The sequence below is a fragment of the Tenebrio molitor genome, chromosome 1 (genome assembly GCF_963966145.1).
Source record: "Tenebrio molitor chromosome 1, icTenMoli1.1, whole genome shotgun sequence".
Lineage (NCBI taxonomy): Eukaryota > Metazoa > Arthropoda > Insecta > Coleoptera > Tenebrionidae > Tenebrio > Tenebrio molitor.
This window is the reverse complement of record NC_091046.1, coordinates 23750449-23772067: the sequence shown is the minus strand read 5'-3', so window position 1 is coordinate 23772067 and position 21619 is coordinate 23750449. Positions and strand designations below refer to the sequence as shown.

At 35.1% G+C, this 21619-nt stretch overlaps 1 protein-coding gene and 1 long non-coding RNA gene across 3 annotated transcripts; one reads left to right on the top strand and one right to left on the bottom strand.

Annotated features, from left to right (window-relative positions):
* The first annotated feature begins 6185 nt into the window (after positions 1 to 6185).
* fln (flightin) lies at positions 6186 to 20706 on the top strand. 2 transcript variants are annotated; one of them, XM_069042126.1, is made up of 3 exons: positions 6186 to 6287; positions 8962 to 9188; positions 20287 to 20706. In XM_069042126.1, exons 2-3 carry the CDS (start codon positions 8968 to 8970, stop codon positions 20576 to 20578), a joined length of 513 nt encoding a protein of 170 aa, XP_068898227.1. In that variant the 5' UTR covers positions 6186 to 6287; positions 8962 to 8967; the 3' UTR covers positions 20579 to 20706. The 2 variants fall into 2 exon arrangements, with proteins under 2 accessions (XP_068898227.1, XP_068898218.1); XM_069042117.1 differs by lacking the exon at positions 6186 to 6287 and adding an exon at positions 8681 to 8908.
* On the bottom strand, positions 14604 to 19958 carry LOC138126359 (uncharacterized). The gene is made up of 3 exons (XR_011157778.1): positions 19466 to 19958; positions 17921 to 19405; positions 14604 to 17868 (listed from the first exon to the last, which is right to left on the bottom strand). It is a non-coding gene; the product is annotated as an uncharacterized lncRNA (long non-coding RNA).
* Positions 20707 to 21619: the final 913 nt, after the last annotated feature.

Genomic DNA, 21619 nt, shown 5'->3' with positions numbered 1-21619 from the left:
GAGGAAAGATTGAGAGCGGAAGGAAGATGGATGTGTGCGGAGCTGAGCGAGAGGGACAGAGATACGGATAAGCAAGAGAGAAGGGAGAGAATTAGAGATTCGAGGTACAACAGGAAGTATGAGAAATGCATGACAGATGATGTTCCGGTGTACCTGGGGAGAGAGAGCGCGAAAGAGAGGAAAATGATGGCAAGATTTAGATGCGGGAACGAGGAGAGAGAGAACAGGTATTGGACGGAAGGAGAGGAGAGAAGGTGCAGGATGTACCACGAGGAGAGTGAGACGATCGAGCACATGTGGAGCGGATGCGGCGAAATGAGAGCGAGGGAGGGAAAGGAGCGACGAGAATTACTGAGCGAAGAAGGAAGGGAGATAGGATGGATGAAAGAGATATGGAAGAGGAGGGAAAGGATAGAGAAAGAGAGGGATGGGGTTAGGAAGTAATAAAGGTTATTTCTGGAATCTTTTTGGAATTGCCATTTTATGTTCAATTATGTTTTTGTATAAGTATACAGTTAAAATGTAAGGAATCTGAAAGCCCGTAGGGCAAAATAAAGCTTTACTACTATACAGGTTATTCATTATAAATGATCGTTCCATCGTAGTCGGCGTTGAAAACCCACACAAATTTAGGATGTGCCGCAGCCTCAGAACATTAGATATAGTCCTACAGAAACTCTAGTGGAAATCGACTTTGGTTGTAAATTTACCAACAACCACCGAAGAATAAGATTTTATCATCAAGTAATAACCTTTGTCATAAATACAACTACCACTACCTGTAATATCCCTGCCTGAAGCTAACGTTGCGAACCCCAAACTGACGAACCTCATTAGCATTTATCAGTATAAGGCATTCACGATCTTTTTGGGACCGAGTTGGCTATGACCATCTAGTGATTTTGTTGGCAGCACCTCGCTGATAACTAAATTCCCTAAAGGAAATTGACACTTTTTGTGTTAGGTTAGGTTGTTTTCAGTTTAGGGTTATATTTTCTGAATAGGTACATTGTTGCCGGATCTCTTAAATCTGGTCTGTCCTTTTTAAATTAAATTAAATCGTTTAATTGAAATTTTTTATCGTAATAAAATTGTTTTGGCAATTTTGACTGTTCCTTTGACGGAAATTTAAATTATTCTTACACACTTAACAAATCATTTTAGTTTCTTACGAATATTAAAATAATAAATCTGGCAATGCGGAGGCAAGAAAATGTTGAACAGACACTGACAGAAAAAAAAATAGCATCCGTTGCATCACTGAGTCAGTTGGTCCAACATGAAAAGAAAAAACAATAGCCTAATAGCCAACTCGGTCCCAAAAAGATCTTGAATGCCTAATAGTAGCAGCATAAAATTCTATTTTTCAAGTGACAAACATAAATTTACAACCAAAGCCGAATTCCACTAAAGTTTCTGTAGGACTATAAACTAAGTAGTAGACAGATTTCCACTACCGCCAGCAGCGCCTATCGGCGATACTAGTCTCACTCATGTTATGAAGCTTGCGGCACATTCAACTACGTCACCAACACCTACTGCGATGAGACAATCATTTATAATGACCTGTAGTTATTTACATTAGAGTACGGTAAGGTGTATTTTCGAACGTTACAACTAGGTTTCAGGCTCGAGGCGAAACCGAAGCCGTTCTTGTTTTATTATTGCGTTGGTGATATTCGTGATTTTCTTAATTGCTTTGTCTGATGCTTTTCTTGTTTTTAGTTTCTTCATTATTCCTGCTATTTCTTCCTCCATTGCTTCCTCTATTGTTTCTTTGTGGTTTTCTTCTATTTCTTCTTTGATGTGCGTCCTGATTTTGTTGTCGAATTTTGGGTTGTTCATCTGATTCGGTTCGAATTGTTTTCTAATTCTGCGAGATTTTTATTTTCAATGTCTTCTTGAATTTTTCTCAGTTTTTTTCTTTGTTATTTTCTGTCTCTCAGTTATTTTTGTGTTACATATTATTAGGTGTACTACGGTGTCATCCGTGTTCGTTGTAACCAGTGACGTAGCTAGACTTTTTCCTTAGGTGGGGCACTCTAAGGGCACCAAATATTTAACAGGGGCCCGCAAGAACTAATTACTGTTGCGGCCAAACAAAAGCGGCCACTAAATTGACATTTTATGTCATCTTTATAAGTTTTGGTAATTCAGGCTATTAAAATGAAAGTTTCTCGGGTAACAAAACAAGAAACCCATACTTGTGGTACAAGATAACACTGACGGATGATGTCAATTTGAAAAAGAGTTTTTTATTACAATAGAAAAAATTGCTGCTCATTTTTTTTTGGCCGCAAGAATACAATATGAGCATTTTTGGAGTTCCTATATAGTAAATTGTGAATCATACTATATACTGTATGTATGTACTGTCGCGAGCAAAAAAATTCTGGTCGTCAATGTCATTTCAAAATTTGGTTAGTGTCACAAATTAAAAAAATTCCCTGCCTGATTATGACCATGTCAACAAAGTGTCAAAAAAATGAGAAAAAAATGATAACTAGTGTCAAACAACAACAACAATGATGATAGGTTATGATATTTACGACCGTTTTACAATGGAGCATTTTCCATTGCGTCAAAGCATGATTTTGACGACCAGTTTTTTTTTGCTCGCGACAGTATATACAGTGTGCACCCGGATAGGTGAAACGACTCTTGTAAAAGATAAAAAATGTTCGGTTTAAGTTTTAATTTTTTGAGGTTTAGCCCTGCTTTTTTAACATAACATATTGTTAACATAATTTTAGTCGAGTGCGCATCATACACTTCAATACGATACAAATATTAATTATATATGTAGTACCTATTTACTTACCATAAAAGTAGTCAATGAAGGATTATTCGACGATTTTCATGACAAGCGTCAAATTCATCCACTATTTTTGTTGTTTCTAAGCGTTTGACAGCCGCACGTTCAATATTAATAATTGCTAGGTGACCCAGCCTTTCATCCGTCATTCGGTTTCTTAAGTAAGTCTTTATACGTTTTAATGAGGAAAATGTTCGTTCACAAGCTGCGCTAGACACTGGTATTGTAACAACGATCACAGCAAGTTTTAAAGTTTCCGGGAACACTAAATCGTACTTAATTAAAATATCTATGAAGTCCATAATATTAGCCACTTTCGTTTTAACTGTTTCTTCATATTTTTTAATAGTTGTAGGAAGTATCTTCAGTTCGCATTGTAAAATATCCATGTTACATCCATAATGTTCAGCCATTGGTTTCAAAAGTTCAAAATTAAGAAAATTCGCATTTTGTGGATGCAAAACATCCATAGCTCAAATTACTGATGAATTTTTTTTGAAACGTCTCTCCAATTCACTTAAAATTACGTCCACGACTGGATAAAATATTTCCACTTTAAAATGATCCTTATTTGTTTCAGTTGAAGATTCAAGACTTTTAATTTCTTCGGTAATAAAATAGGAAGCAAATTTTTTTGGTATTTTCTTTTCTCTTGTAATAGGTCGTATGTTTATATTATTGTCACTACATATTTTTTTAGCCTCAGAAAATAGTTCAAGGAATACCATTGAATTTGAATCGGTTCTCATATCGCTGAATGAGCTAACGATTGATTCAATCAGTATATTTGCCTCTGTTAAATTAAAAGTGACTTTTTGGAGAAAGTCGCTAACTTTTTTGAATATTGTTAAAATTTTTGAATACAAACACAAGTTAAAAACGAAATTAAAATCCATTTGATGTAAAAGTCCAATTGCTTCAGAGGCACGATCATCCCGATTCAAAATAATTTTATTAATTAACACTAAAAGTTCTCCCAATACTGATTTTAATGATATGCAAGCAAAAACTTGCGCTGTCCACCTAACATGACAAATCCGTTTGAGTTGAATCACCTTTTTGTTCGGATTAAGGTCTTTTTGAATTTGCACAAATTTAGAATGCACTGCCGAACCCGAAATAAAGACGTACAAATTTTCTACCAAGCCAAAAAATGAGTTGCCACTCGGCAAATTTTTGCAAATGTCCACCACCACCAAATTTAATCTATGGTTATAGCAGTGTACGTATAATGCATTTTCCACTTCATCTCGTAGTAGTTTTTGGACTCCATTCACTCTTCCACTCATAACATTGGCACCATCATACGTTTGTGCCACACATTTGTTGATATCTATTGAACACCTTGCTAGCAACTCTTTGATATATTCAAGAAGAGAGTGTGCATTTAATTCCCGGGCTGGTCGAAAACCAATGAATCTTTCGTGAATTGCCCCTTCTAAATAATATCTAATTACGACAGATAACTGTTCAGTTTTGCTTATGTCTTTTGTTTCATCATAAATTACAGCAAAACATGAAACTTTTCTAATGTCGTCCCCAATTTGATCTAAAAGCATTTTAGATATAACAAATAGTAGTTGGTTTTGTATTAGCGGGCTTGTGTATCTCGCATTTTTAGCAGCTTCGTCGGCCAGAAATTTTTTCTTCACAATTTCGTTATATTTTCCGAATAACGTCAAAAGTTCCAAAACATTTCCTCTGTTGCTACTTTCTATTCCCTCCTTGTCTCCTCTTTGTAGTATGCATTGTAACGCTGTATAAATTAATATATCCACAATAATACCAAGGTAAGCTCTATTTTCTTTTACCAAATTTAAATGTGCCTTATTTACTTGAGCAGCAACAGACTGGACATTAGTATTTCGAATTTTTATTTCTTTAAATGAGGCCCATTTAATCATAGAATTTTTATGTTCATGGCTTACATTATGTAATTTTAGACCGGCGTTTTGGTCCATTGCTTTTTTCCAATTTTTGAAACCAACATTTATAAAAATTGTTTTATCAACCTCAAAGTGAGTAGAAAAATGTCTGCATGCAAAACAAAAAACGGCATCGGCAGTTATACTGTATTCTACCCACGGAAATAAATTATACCAATTTTTATTAAATTGTCGCAATTTATTGGCAAACCTGGTTTTTGGATAAAATTGGCGGCCTGGCTGTTTGGGGCCATCCAGTACAAATTGCGATAAGTCTCCGGGTCCAGGTTTTGCAGGTGTTATTATTACACTTCTTTGCTGAGAAGAACTTCCTGATTGTGATCTTTCTGACATCCATTCCACAAATTGAGGTATTTCAGAATCTGATTCATCGTGTAATTCAATATCATCTTCCGTAGTAGAATCATCTGTATCGTCATAATCCTCGTCACTCACAGTATCACTTTCAACTACCCCGGCACTTGTATTTACTGTCACATGAGTCACACCACTACTTGTACTTGGCACTTCACTAGTGTCTTCTTTGGATTTTTTAGACGGAACAAAATAGTCCGCGATGCTACGTTTTTTTTCCGACATTTTCAGTTACCAACGATCCCGTAACGCCGAATTGCAAAGACTGACTAAATGCTGAATGTGGAGAATGTGGACTGAATTTGAGATTAAGAAAAATAAAAGAAATCCGAAGTACCTAATGTAAAAAATACCATCTTATTTGGTTTCAAGTACCCACACTCGGCACTGAATTAATATTGCTTTCCTGAGAACTGCGACTCTCAGCACAACTTATGCTATTTGGAACTCCAATCTATGTAATTTGAACTGTCACAAATGCAATGTTTGGGTATGGGTATTTAACATTATTGTAAACACTGCATGTCTAAGCTATTTCCTGTGAGATAATTTTTTGTTTCGATTTCTCAAGAAACAATATATGTACATATCTACATACATAATTAAGAGAAATTATCTGACAATAATGTATTGGATTGGACCTAACATTTACAGGGGCACCCGGGGGGCACAATTATTTTTGGGGGGGCCTGTGCCACCCCAGGCCCCCCCTTAGTTACGTGCCTGGTTGTAACAGTCCATTTGCGTTGTGATGTTTTTTCGTTATTGCGATATCCAAAAGGTCGGGTGTCGTGTTGAGTTGATAAGTTCCATTGATCCCATTGCTGTTAATTGCCACTTTTCGATTACGTTCGTTGTTTTGCTGTACCATGATTTGTTTTTCGCGTTTAAATCTCCTTCTATTTATCGTCGGTGTGCCATTTTTTAGCATTTCGTCGCGAGTTCTTTTCCGTTGAAGTTGTTATTCAGTGGTATGTACGTTGAATAAATTCTTGTGTTGCCAACATTGATTTCCACTTGCATTCCTATTGATTCTGTCTCTTCTTGTTTCATTTCCGGTCATTCTTCGTGCTTGATAGGGTGGCGGTAACAGGGATGATTTGAATATCCTTACAAGATTCTTTATTTTCATTGCAAACCCTATCCCTCGACATCTTTTAATATAAGTAGAGGTAGGTACACAATTATTTCCTTTACAACAGGTACTTCCAAACGAAAGTGTACGAGGGGTCGTTTTTATATTCCCGGACTAGGCATGAAATAAAAAGATTAGAACAGCAACAAATAGTTATTTGGATCACAAGTCCAGAAAATGATATTTTGCGAGTGTGAGTGATATTGCGTAGCCGAGGCGGTTTAGCCCAGGCGAAGCAACACGAGCACTCGCAAAACATTTTCTGGACGTGTAATCCCCAAAATTTTTCATGCCGACAAATTTAAATCATTTTTAAAAAGTAAAAAATTTGTTTCACAAGTGGAATCGAACCCGCGACCCTCGCGTCCCTGCGCCGAAACGGAGTCCGTTCAATGCTGCCTGCCCATTCTCTAGTCAAGGTCACTTTTGTAAGTACTAGGCCGGGAATTTTACGTTCCCGGCGGATTTTGAATCATGCAAAACCGTCGATAGCGGCCGGCGGCATGAAAAATATATTGTTGAATATAGGCTTTTTGCTTTTGAATACAAGTATTACATTGTTTCAATAACATTTTTAATCCATTATAAAAATATTAATTTGTTTTGGCTGCAAAATGCCTTTCAACAGCCGCTCTAAGTTCGTAGTCCACCCTCAGTTTTGTTCCCCTTAAGGTTTTTTTGAGATTTGGAAACGGCAAATAGTCACAAGGGACTAGATCTCGACTATAAGGCTGATGGTCAATTTTTACGAAGTCACATTCAGCAATGGCAGCTTTTTAAAATCTTGACTTCAGGACTGGTGCATTGTGCGGAGTAACGGGACACCTTGCGTCAGTTTTCCGCGCCTTTTCACTTTAATAGAATCTCTGAAACGATGCATTAAGTTTGCATAATACTCTCCTGTTACCGTACTACCCTTATCCAGAGAATCATCATTAAAATTCCTTGCCAATCACAAAAAACAGTTGCCTGGCAGAGATCATCATCCAGTGATTTTTCGACCATACTTAAACAATTTTGACCATTCGCAATTAGTCGATTTGGAAGAATAATCATCCCCGTATACGGCCAATACTTCTTCACGCATAATTTTTGGAGCTTTTCCTTGTTTTGTTTGGAATTTTATAACTGTTCGATATACAAGTTTGTTCATTTTGATACGCGACAACACAAACTGACAGATATTAGAACTAATACTGCTGCAATTGTTCTCGAAATTATCAAACACATTACTAAGGTATACGTGATTAAAAACCATTGTAATGAAAAATTACATTAAAATTGGAAATGGCCCAGTCCCGGAATATAAAAACGACCCCTCGTATGTGCCCTAAAACTAAGCTTGGACAAAACCGTCGGTTTTGCAGGTAAGGGATTTTAAGGTTCAGGCGTTCAGGTAATAAAAAGAATTCTCTGGACGAAACTGTAGCTATATACCCACTTTAGGGTACTCTGGATTCTCTTGAAATGAAATTTTTAATTCAAGGGTCAAATGAACCATAACTATGGAGACATACTGGTGCTCATTAATGAGTATAGGCAAGAGTTACTTTTATTTACAAATATTTTTTTCATACCTATTTCTTTTATTTGCAAAATTTACCAAATCTCTTTAATTTAAATTATTGTTTATTTAAATTAACGTGTAAATATTAGATCTAACCTGATTTCTGTAAATAATTCATTGACAAATCTTTGTGTCGTATTCTCTGTTAATTGGACTTTATAGGTACTCATACATATGTATGTACCTACAAAAAAATAAGGAACAGGCATTTACATTCCAATGTATTGTTATAGTTAATTTTGGAATTTCGCCTATTCTAAATATACCTATTTACTGAATCAACAACAGTTAATTGTTATTTCACGAGAAAACATTTTACAGGACAACTTTTGGAAATCATCCAGAATTTACTACGGGCTTTCCAAATTTTTATTAATAATACCTGTAATAAAGATTAATGTTCGGTAACCGCACGTTGTTTTTGAAAACTTAATACGAAATAATTTGTAATAAATCGAGAATGTGATAAATTAATATCATTTGATAATAATTAATGTTAAGGAATTTATAGACTAATTAATAATTTTGAATTTTTAGAAACCGTCATCTATTTTAATTATTGTTTTCTTCAAAAATACGTCATCCATGTGTTCACGTATCACATTATTGTCACTGCCTTTTAATGCCATCTCTACTCTATTTATGTGTTTAAGGCTACGACACAAATAGTATACCTGCCAAAATCACATCATGCTGCCAATGTCTAAATAATTTATAGCTTTATTGACATTAAGAGGAATCGAGGTTCATTATTAAGCAGCAAAAGTTAATGATTTATTTTAATAAACCGTCGAATGAGTAAAACATTAAAATAGTAACAAGCAATTGTAGCGTGACTCAAATATCCAATATAAATACACACTGGCATTATTAACGCAGACTCTGCGTTTGTCGTGTGTTTTTGTTCAGTGTCCGGGGTCAACAGGGTTAAGACAGCTTTAGCAGGGATAAATAAAGGATACACCAATGTGATTGGCAACGAATAATTTGGCGGGGAGGATTCTAGTCCGTTTAAAACAGTCGAAGTGTTAGATCATCAGGCTTTGTAAAAGTTTTTTCATTCGATTTTTGTTTCAACTAATTAGTAATTGGTTAGTGTTAAACATCTTTTTAGATCATACTCCCATTTTATTATAAATTTTAGAAAATCATGGACGAGGAGGGCGGAGACTGGTTTACTGATGCAGGTGATGATGCGCCACCGTCACAACCCGAAGCTGCTTCTGCGGGGCCTGCTGCTACCCCTAAAGAAGGGGAAGCTCCAGCAGATGATGCTCAAGCTAAGGATGCTCCTGAACAAGAAAAACGAGAAATAGCTGAAGAAGAATATCTTGATCCGGATAAGCTGTTGTTATTTAAACATTGGATAAGGTAAGTTACTATTGCGAAATATTCATATATCCATACTTATAATAATCTTCTATTAATAAAAAATATATAAAAATTCAATGAAATTTTCCACCATAAAATTCTATACATAATATATTTTCAATCAATCTATTAAAGTAAAATGTGAACTAAAAACATATATAAGACCCCCTGACCTTACTTACAGAAATGCTTCATTTATTTCGCACATTTATTAAAAAACCGATTGAATATACTTCTCTGTATCTCACTCGCTTTCTATGTCCTTTCACTCCTAATGGGGTATAGGGAGCTTTCGCTTTCTTGACCAATGATTAATTTGAGTGGCTATCCCAACGCGCACCATTTATTACATGTTATTTATGATGAAAAAGCTAAATGTAAATTATTATTAAATTTCACCTTACTTGTTTAATTTTTCTGTTAAGCAAAAAATAATAAACAAAATAAATAACGTAATATTATGAGTATAATCAAGTAGGTAGGTATTTATGATTTTTCTGTTTATAAATTAGCATGTTATATATTATGATCTTTCTAATAACCACACTGTTTTTATTTTCATTAAAAAATAATCATTTGAAAATTAATGTGGACGCTAAACTTCGAATGATCCTTTTTTTAACGGATGAAGCTTTTCTCGTTCGGTCTTTACGTAATAATAACGTTATCCAGAAAATATCAAATAGCTATAATCGTTAACCAAGTATGTACTTGGATTTTTATTTGTAAGTTCTCAAAATCAGTTCACTCTTAAAACGTTTTTTCTTTAATGATCTATGTAGTTCTTTATTAGATAATTAACTCCTTCGTTTAAGTTGTTTGACCATTATTTTTACATTTGGCACGCACAAAATTTTTTGGCACATTTAATTGGGTCCTTCGCAACAACTACGACAAAACAGTAATCAACAGCTAACAGAATACCACATTCTAATTATAATAGTAAATGAATAATGCTTACGTAATATCAGTGACCGTTTAAAGTACTATAATATATATTTAAGTAAATTTATAGAGACAATATTTAAAATTAAAGGTAAATTATATATATACTTAGTTGCCGAGTTTTTTACTGGGGGCTTTTCTATTTTTAAACACAACAATAGACGTAACAAACACAACCTTAGGGACAGGAATAGAACTGACTGCGAAAGAAGTCTTAATGACATTACATATAATATTTAAAGGGAAGATGCTAAAAAGTATTTTTACAAAAGAAATCTTACAAAAAAAAATTAAAATAAATGAAATAAAACATTAACTAACAAGAAAATCTGTCCGTAAGGCGTATTAGTGAATCCTAAACTCCTCAAAGAAAAATAATAATTCTTTCTCTATACCTATTATGTTTTATATGTTCCTAACTTAGGGCCGGTTTCTGGAAACAAAAAATAGACAAATTCAAAAATCATGTAATGTAATGTGATTGGTTGCTTTCTAGGTTTTCTATAGCAACGCTTGATTTAACCGGACAGTTAGTTATTGAGCCGATTTAGAAACCGGGCATTAAAGAATTAATAGAAAAATAAAGCTTGTACATATGTATGTACCTTAGTTATAAGTTTATAACAACGTCAGAATCAAGAAAAGTTAAAATGCAGTTTCTACGTCTTCCACTATAGAATGTAAGGAATAAGGATTACCATTCGATCAGTGGATAGCAGAAAAATTTTCAATCGATCTGTTTTGTTTATCTTTCAGAAAATTTTAATCAATTTGCATATACTCATTGGTCTGGAATTACACAAATCAGGGTAGAGTGTGTGAAATGATCGTTTCTTATCATGGTATTTTTAACTAAATTTAAAATAAGATAGTCAGCAACAAATAACTAGGCCAATCCTACTCACTGTGGCATGTTCAGGGTAAAATAAATATTAATTAATTCATAATGTAAAACTTACAAAGTGGGGGTTGAACAATCTATCAACGCGTGACCATCGGTAATGCTCATAACCTCTCTTTCGGCACTTTGTACTATATCTTGTTGTAATGGAATATAATATTCCTTAAAATATTGACTAATCTCAGGATTTCTGACTCATTGTCTGAAGATATCACGGAGACGGAAGTTAATCATCTTGCACCGACTCAATGCGAGGACCTTCAGTGATTATCTTCCAACTCTAGAGGCTAAGTTCTTCTTCAAAAAGTAGTTCATAGCGCACTTCATTTAGTGACCACAGTAAATTGCTGCCCAAGTAAATACAAGTGAAAATTATACCGGGATATTAAAAATTATCTACGAGGGGTCGTTTTTATATTCCCGGACTAGACAATTTTCAATTTTAATGTAATTTTTCATTATATTGTTTCTTAATCACATACAGGGAGCTTTTTTTAACTCTGAACGTAGCCCTATGTTCTGTTTTAAAAAACGAAGGTCAATGCATTGAGAGTATTTGCTATGCAACCAATTTATACTCGACACATCCGTGGTTAAATTTTGAAATAATGTTAAAAATTGTTCCGATTGATGGAATATTGGTCTATCGGAATAAGTGACGTGAAGCACATTTCTCATGATCCAATTGGCATGGTAGGTATTATGTGCAATTTAATTTATTTCATCACAATAATAATTCAAGCAATTGTCTTTTTTTTATTGTCAAGTAGCTATATTGACGTAACGTTGGTTACCTACGTTTTTTTATAACTGAACATAGCGAATAAGTATGGGCTATGAATGGCTATGTTCAGAGTTAAAAAAATGCTCTCTGTATGCCTCAGTAACGTGTTTGACAATTTACAAATCAATTGCATCTGTCAGTTTGTACTGTCATGTATCAAAATGGACAAACTTGAATATCGAGGAGTTAGTTATAAAATTCCTAATAAAACAAGGAAAAACTCCAAAAATTATTCGGGAAGAAATATTGCGAATATTTGCGAATGGTCAAAATTGTTTAAGCATGGTCGAAAATTCACTGGATGATGATCTCCGTCCAGGTCGCCCTGTTGACACGATCACTTTGGATGTTATCGAAAAAACCAAGTATTTGGTACTGGAAGATCTAAGATTAAAGGAGCGACAGTTAGCACCTTTATTAGGAGTTTCAGAAACCACGGTTTTCAGAATTCTACACGAGTACCTTGGAATGAAAAAAGCTAGTGCGAGATGGGTTCCACGAATGCTTTCTCAATTCCAAATGCGTGTCCGGATGGAAATGTGTGAACATTTTTTGACGCTTTGTGGAGACGAACCAGATTTAATTATCAATCGATTTGTCACCGGAGATGAAATATGGGCCCACCTTTTTGATCCTAAGTCGAAACAAGAATTAATGCAGTGGCATATTAAGGGCTCCAGCCCTCCCAAGAAGTTTAAAGTCACCCCTCCTGCAGAAAAAATAATGGCAACTGTTTTTTGTAATTGCCAAGGAATTTTAATGATTGATTCTCTGAATAAGGGTAGTACGGTAACAGGAGAGTAAACTACGTCCACTGATAGAATGCATTTTTTTAAATATTATTATTATTATTTGGTATGTTGGTTAACAGGTTGTACACCCAAACAAAAACCAACAGTAAACAGCGTTATACAATGCAACAGCTCAAAAAGTGACTGTGTACCCGTTCCGGGGAAACGCTCAATTAAACCTCTGAAATGCAGGTAATCAATCTCTTAAATTGTCCAAGGCTAATCACAAAAATATCGCTCTCACTACAGTTGCTATTGAATAATATGCAGGCAGTATAAAGAGGGGAACGATACAGTATATTAGTAACTGCTCGCGGAACATAAAAAAAAACGACCAGATCTAAGATTTGCTCGAGGCACATTGAAATAAATTTGAGATAACAAGAAGGGAGAATTAATAATGCCGTGTATGATCTTATATATCCTTATCCTTATCCTTAGATAACAAAATCACCAAACCATTACATTAAAATATTAACAAAGCATTAGGTATGTACAGTTGGCTTAAAAAAAAAACGGGAAATGAAATTTGACCTAATGTGAATTGGAAAGTTAATTTGTCAATTTATGTCAATTTGTGTCTGTTTGACAGTAGTATTTCTGACACATAAGTGCAGTTTTTTTAACCTAAATTCTAAAAGGCTGTTTCAAACTATAAAAATTTAATAAAATCTGACAGAACTTTTTCTGTCTCGTTTTTTTGAAGCCAACCGTAGATTGTGTTGGTAATAGCTTGAAGCATTCGCGCCACTGATTCTCATTGGTTGTAATAAACCCACGCGAAAAATAAATTATATGACATTTCAAACTTGAAATTGTCAGTGCTATCAAGTGGTTTAAGCATTTAGATTTCCGATTTTTCAACTTTAGAGCTTTGTTTGCATTTCTCTGGTTTTAAAAGTTATTAGTTTTGATCGTGTTGCTGTTTTGATCTGTTCCGTTGCGGTTTTTTGTTGATTTTTTTTGAATTTATGAAGTGAGTGCGTGTCTCAAAAATCTAGCATAATGAACACTTTAACTGACATTACAAACATCGAAAATGATACAGAGGTAATTTTTGTTCATGCATTAAATATTAAATAATCTCTTGTTTGTGTTTAGCCATTTCCGGAAAAAGTTGGAAATTTTAATTTCAGTAGCCAGCTTTTTTCGGAAATTCGAAAAATGTATTGTGGGTTGCATTTTCAATTCCGTCGGGGACATTATCACTCGTGAAATACCCTGTATTAACAAAACCTAATATATTACTCCTACCATACTGAAGTTTTCTTTCGTCTTTCCTACGTGCAAACATGCAGAATAATAATAAAATATCACGTGTAAACCTGCTCTTTCCATTTTTTTAAATTTCGCGCCGGATCTATTTGTTGTAGCGTAGAGTGAACATTTTTAGTAATATTTATGTCAAGCAATCTATGAGTGGACAGAGTATATTATGCAAACTTAATACATCGCTTCAGAGATTCTATTAAAGTGAAAAGGTGCGGAACACTGACGCAAGGTGTTTTGTTGCTCCGCGACAATGCACCAGTCCACAAGTGAAGATTGTCAAAAGCTGCCATTTTCTGAATGTGACTTCGTAGAAATTGACAATCCGCCTTATAGTCTAGATCTAGCCCCCTGTGACTATTTTGCGTTTCCAAATCTCAAAAAAACATTACGGGGTACAAAGCTTAGGGATGATGACGAACTTAAAGTGGCTGTTGAAAGACATTTTGCGGACAAACGAATTGAATATTTTTATAATGGATTAAAAATGTTATTGAAAGGATGTAATCCCCGTATTCAAATGCAAGAGGCCTATATTGAAAAATATATTTTGTTGCTCTTCTAATCTTTTTCTTTCGTGCCTAGTCCGGGAATATAAAAACGACCCCTTGTAGATGGAAGCATTTCTGTCAATTATTTTTTGAATATCAAAATCTGTCAAACAGTTTTTGAATTACATAATGGTTTTCAGTACAGAGCACATATACCGGGTGTATTATGAAAAATCTTTGGTGCTGTAACTTCCTTATTTTTCATACGATTTTAATAAATGATGTGTCAAACAATTACAATTTAAATTGATCCAATATTTGTTCTTGAGTTCTGTTTTTGACAGATGATAGTCAATTTTTTTTTTTCAAATTGCACTATCAATTGTTCAGTTTTATAGAGAGTTTTATTGCGAATATGAAAATGTAAACAACCATGCTTATGCATAGAAAGAAATTAAAAAATAATGTATTTTTTTAAATCAAGCAGTCACATGAAACAGTAATAAAAGTGCGTTCTAATTTTGCAGTGTCTAAAGAGAGCTATGGACATTCAAGACAATGTCTATTTGAGTCCGGTCGATAACAGAGATGATTTAGTAAGAAAAATCGAAGCAGTATGTGACAAATACCACCAGAATTTTTATTAAACGCCGCAATGGGCGTCAGTGGAAGGTGTCGAATGTGCCTTAGAGAGAATGGAGGTAATTTCGAACATTTGCTATAGTAAAGTTATGGTTATTTGATTTTTGGAAATTAATAATAATATATACTTTATTAGCATACGCTATTGAAATACAAAAAAAAATAAAATCAAATGCTACAATACAGAACGAAAAAATATATAATAATAAACATCCCGAAAATAAAAATATCATATAAAAGAACTGATTCAGAATCCGAAAGGAAATCGGCAACCATGACCACAGGACTCTACCAGAAACTTAATAAAATCCTGCAGCCACAACCACCGAAACCGATCCCCCCCCCCCCCAGACTCCGAATCAGCTCCTTCCTAAAACTATTTACATTTGTACACTCTTTGATGGGCCAAGGTAACATGTTAAATGTTGATAATCCCTTATAAAACAAAGTATTGAATTTCCTATTTGTTCTGCAGATGTCAATTTTAAACATATTGTTATTTCGTAAACTATACTTGTGCAAGTTACTATTATAGGTATTGTTACGTTATAAATTACGCTCCCGAAACTGGGCAACCCTGTTACCGGTTACAAATCCGGAATGTTCAGGGGTATAACGAACAAGTCGTGGCTTCGACTCGGTTTACAATGCGAACCACGAGAAACGCCGACTGAAGCTGAAAAATTGGTGAGAACAGCCCGGAGTACGGGAAATGATACACAATCTTCCAACTAATCGTTTATTCAGATGTCTACAATGAAAATAATGATATAAATGAAAAAGTAAACAACGAAGCCTGACCAGCCTAATGGCGCGTACAAATTTAAATAACCCTAACTCTTCGGAGGGTCCTCCGGGTCCCAGACGTTCAACAAACGAGTACCGGCGAAACAATAAAAAAAATTCCTTTCTTTAGCGAAAGAGGAAGGCCGACTGATCCTACGTAACGTCGCTATTCGGCTACGCCGCCCGCATAAGCGGAGAGGTCCTCCAAGTCTTTCTTCGCTCCAAAAAAAAATTGAAGTTAAGATGTTTTTCTTCGGTACGGACCGGTGAAGAACCACGCGCAAAAAAATGTTCGGTGAGCGCGATACACAATTCCTGGCGAGGTCGCTCACGGATTGATAATCGTTCGTGAATATAAAAACCCGACGGACTTGATAAGGAAATTTTTTCTTAAGTTAGTACAATTATTGAAATCACGCGCCTTATGACAAAACTGGAACTTTAACAGTCGAACAAATTTTAAATCCTAAACGCGATATACAAATTAAATGCAACTGATGGAAACTATTCACACGTCGAAATAATGAGTTGACAAGGGAAATTTGACAATAGTTAAATACAAACGCTCAATTAGTTCGACGGAGTGACAAATTATACAACCAAAACTTTGGGAAGCCACGGCCGGTGGAAAATGGGGTGTCACCACTGCTCATGACTTGCTGGAGGGTAGATCCGGCACCTTCCGGTGAGTCCGGGGACGACCTGGACTGACAGGACCCGACGAGATCCTGATCCGCAAAAGCGTTCGGTCTGGAACCTTCCGTAGTGAAGTCCGTGATCCGCTTGGCGATGTGGGCGGTGGTACTTAGACGAATCGTCTCCAACGGCCCTCGTGAACTCCACTACGTCGTCTCGTCGGTCCTGCAAATTCACTCGATCACTGTCCCCTTGACTCTCCCCAGGCACTGACAACACTACCGGCAAAAGGTCGTGAAAAATCTCCGTTCCGTCTCTGGTTCCCCCGATTTATAGCTTCCACCCCCTCTATGCGCAGATTTTTCAGCGGAAGTCCGAGTACGTTTCCGTCGCGATGGATTCTAGAACATTCTAGAAAAATCGCGAAGATTTACAAACGCGCGGCGATTTAAATCGTAACAGTATGTTACTTTACTTAACAGATAATTTGGCATTAACTTATTTTTTATTTTATAAATAGTTACTAACGTATTGTAAATTATTCTTGTTTTTACATCCATAAGCTGTAGTATATTCAACATATATTGAACAGATGTATACCTATCACATTTCAGTATAATTCTCATACATCTGTTTTGTATAATTTGGAGTTCCTTAATTCTGTAATTTGGCAGCATATACAATAATGATGAACAGTAATCAATGTGTGGTGCTATTAGTGATTTGTAGAGTACAACTTTAGTGTATGATGACAAATTTTTAGAAATTCTGCTTAGAAAGAATGCTTTCTTAGACATTTTATTTTGTAAGTATAGCGCATAACTGTGAAATTTTAACTTGCTGTCTATGATCACTCCTAAATATTTGATTTCTTGAACTCTTTCTAATTTAACATTATTTATTTCTATATTCACATTCTATTTTTTTTAATTAAAAACAAATTTTTGATTTTATATTTTAATGTTTGTGTATTCAGAAGATGAACATCTATCAGAATAAAGATAAAAAATATACAGTGCAACTTAAAAAAACAAAGTTAGCTGCGGTCTGTCAAAAAATATAATGTCAGAAAAAAATCATGTTGGGCTATAGTGTTTCTAAAACGATTTAGTTTGACGTATCATTTATTAAAATCGGATAAAAAATAAGGAAGTTATAAAAAGATTTTTCATAATACACCCGGTATATTATATGATTGAATCCTATTTTCGAACTGGTGTGCAAGTTAATGGAATTTAGGAATACAGTCGGCGTTTATGCTTGGACAATTTTCGAGACCACTTCCCACACTTTGCAGTAATGCCGAAGGATTTTTATGCATGCCTTACAAATTGTGTGACTCTGACTCTGTCACTCATAAAAAAAGGTGCTCGTAGGCCAATTGTTCGTACCAAAGAAGTTATTAATGACGTTCGTCAGCGTATGGAACAAGACCCTACAAAACACACGAAATAAGTTGCGACGGACGTTTTCCAATCCATGACCACCTTTCACCAAGATAATTTTTGATAATCCGGTATAACGACAACACCACCGCCATAGTTTCAAGTTCGTAAGAATGATGGTGGAGCCGATCTATCGTCGCGTATTTGTTAAAATACTCCACAGTTCGTTGGACATCACCGTGCGTTTGTACTAAAATCGCATGCACAGACATTGAAGTAACATCTGTATGTAATTGCGTTGGCAATGAGGCGTCTAAACAGCGATCTTGAAGTCAGTGCTCTCTTTACGGTATTCGTTAACGGTTCGATTGTTTCCAAAAATATCTCCAGACTCCTAAAAATTGTCGTACCTACTTGCTTCACTACATTTGAAGGTTTTATTGATATTAGTTGAAAAAACGCATATTTGTTGAGATTAACTTATCGTTATCTTTGCGGAGGGCTTTCAATACGTAGCAGTTGGTCCAAACCTTCTACAATGGTCGTAGATGGAATGATAATAATCGTCTACATATGGAAATACTATCGTATTCTTCAATAGAACCAAAACATTGTTTATCAAGTAGGTACTGAAATATTGCAGGTGTATTGCATACATTTCATATGCACATCCGGAGTAATAAAGGCTACCTTGGTGTTGGACTCCTTAACAACCGGAACTAGACAGAAAACCGAATTGACATGCAGCTAACCAACATAATGCCATTTAGCAATGTTCAATCCAACCTGTACGGTGTTTACCTGCATGTAATTAATTAATAATTACAGAGCCAAAAAATTTAATTATTTGACCTTGAGAGGAAAATCCAACGTGAATGGACTTTACTTCAAAAAGCGTAAAGTGGTGCAAAAAGATTGACATGTGACAATTCAACTCGCATTCTCTCGACCAATCAGATTTACGAAATTGGTCGGTACGGACCAATCACGCTTGTTTTAAAAAAATTGCTGCGGAAATTTTCACTATTTATTGACGAATTGCTACCGTGCGATCGAAAATTTAAAAAAATCGAAAAATTTAATTCAAATTTCATTCTCATTACAATGGTAATTGTCATTATTAATTATTGACTATTAAAATTTGCTATTACAATATGTATCTTCACTTTAGAGCAACAAATTTTCATTGTCCGGTGTTTCTTCAGCAATGGAGAAAGGCTTGGTCCTATTCGACACCTCGAGTTTTTGGACTTCCAAGGCACTTAACCAACAACTTGCCCAGAAAGTCTACAAACACAGTATACCTTCTAAGCAGTAGTCGCACTCTGCAAAATCTTTGTATTCAGTTGTAAGTCCGCGCTAGTTACTGCGCATAAGAGATCCAATACCCCCGATTTAAATTCCTGTCCGTAACGTTTAATTTCATGTAAAACGCCTGTTAAATTCATTGCGCAGTAACTTGCGCGAAAGCACAACGGTTTCAGAAAACATCAAAGTGCCGACGTCGAGTGGTCGAGTGAGACTACTGCTTAGAAGGTATACTGTGCTACAAATGCGTAAACCGTTGGCAACCGACAAAAAGATCAGCTGAAAATATTGAAGAGGGTGAACAAAGAATTATTGTAGAAATGAACCCAAGAAACTAACCTATCATTTGGTAGAGTTCAGCTTATCCTTAAAAAAGATTTGCACTTTTTTCTCTATCATGTGTCTGTTGTACATGAAATTATGATGATCGTTGGATCGATTTATAAACAAGCGGCGTGCGCGTGCTCCGTGCTCACCGTTGGCGTTAAATAAAGGTGCGGGAGTTTTAAATATCATTGTTTCATTGCACTAGATGAGGAAATTCTTTTACAATCGACAGGTCACACAAAATGTTTTATGAAAATCAAGATTTCAACATTCTCAATATCACGGATCTAACTTTTAAGACTGACATCAGATAATTGAAATCTTAACGAATTGCCAACTGAAATTTTTGGTCAGCGCTTACTCTAATTTTTTTTTTGATCTCACGGTATAACAACCTTTTTTAAATTACAAACTACTATTCAAGTATTTCTTTCATAGAATTTTTCAATCTTCGCTCGGTGAATTGTCATCGCGAATACAAACTCGTGGGTACGAAATTGCAAGAAATTTTCTCCTCAGACCACTCGTATTTGTTTCTTTTAAGACAATTTTCACTCGTTCGCTTCGCTCACTGAGTCGAATATTTCTGGCAATTTCGTACCCACTCGTTGTATTACTTATGAAAAAATTCCAAAGCTAATTCGATGAAAATCATTTTGTTCCACACTATAGTATGTACATAGTAGTAAACCTGAAACCGTCGAAACAACTTTTCGTCCGATGTCTCTATCTTGCCTGGTTCAAAAGTTCGGAAGGGAGGCAACCAATTACATCTGCACTGTCTTAAAAAAGTGATTTACTTATAACAGTATAACGTTATATTTTTGTTACAGACCAAGATTTCTGCAATATAAGTATCTATACGACTACAGACACAATTATTACGATGATGTTATTGACTACTTGGATAAAAGACAAAAGGGACTACGTAGAGAAATACCACACCCACAAACTTGGGCCGAGAGAACACTTCGTACATACAGTAGTCAGATCAATAGAATGGAGAGTTTCAGAAGATTGGTAGAAGATACTAAACTTGTAACTGAAACGAAAATTAGTGGAGCTTTTCAACTTCATCACTCAAAATCTTATATTAATAGACGATATTCCTCAATCCTGGCTTAATCAGATAGAAGAAATTACTGCGTAGTTCGTAATATTAAACAATATATCTGTTACCGTTTCATCATGTATATAATTTTCATAAACTGTTGTCAAGAAAAATCAGCTAAATAAAAGCATTTTTATTTAAATGAATTTTGTTTCGAGATATACTCGTAATACGTTTACACACAGAGTGTACAATTCAGATACCAATCCAGGTTTTGTGCTGTTGTTTTTCAGATGAAGCTAAACTTTTTTAAATTTTTTGTGGATGTTTTAGGTAGACACATCTCTCTTTTATTCGTTTTTTTTTTGTTGCTCATGACGGCGGCGTAAAGTGACAAGTAATTGTTTTGTTATGTCTAGATTTTGCCATCTCTCCACAATTCAAACATTTGGCGAAAAAAGATTTACAGTTTAAGCATAGGTGAGTGTAAAACTACCGAGCTCAATGGCTTTCGCTGACGCCGTGGAATATATTGCGCAGCTAACACGAAATAGTTTGTTTTGTTTTAGATCTTCAATAAATACAGACCGCACAACAATTATCGCATCACTTTGTTTCTTAAGTATATAGCAAATGGTCTGCAAACATTTGGTATAAATAGACTAAATTTAATCTTTAAGAAGATTTCAACCCTATATTTTTGTTGACTGTATGCAAGACATTGCAGAACCATGTCGTTTACCACAATATTTTAGAGCGAATTAATCCTTGACTGTAACTCCTTATGTTGATATGTGCAATATTATTATTATTATTATTATTAATGATGCGAGCGGGCAGAGGCAATGCCTGTTATGCCCGCGCTAAATCATGCAATGAATGGGGACTCTAAAACTCAGTTGCTGTTTCCCAATTTATAGGCGTCGTAGCTAGATTTAAATACAATAATGGACCTGGCAAGAACGATTTCCTCCGGTAGACCATTCCAGTCGTCAAAAACTCTATTTGTAATACATTTTTGTCTGACAGATGTGCGAAATTTATCTTTCAGTAACTTGAAAGCATGTCCTCTCGTACGCTTTGAGGTCTCAAGGGGGAACAGATGTTTAATTGGC

Coding starts and splice junctions, on each gene's coding strand:
- fln (XM_069042126.1), top strand. CDS start 8,968: ATGGACGAGGAGGGCGGAGACTGGTTTACTGATGCAGGTGATGATGCG. Junction 9,189..20,286: donor TTATTTAAACATTGGATAAG/GTAAGTTACTAT, acceptor TTTTTGTTACAG/ACCAAGATTTCTGCAATATA.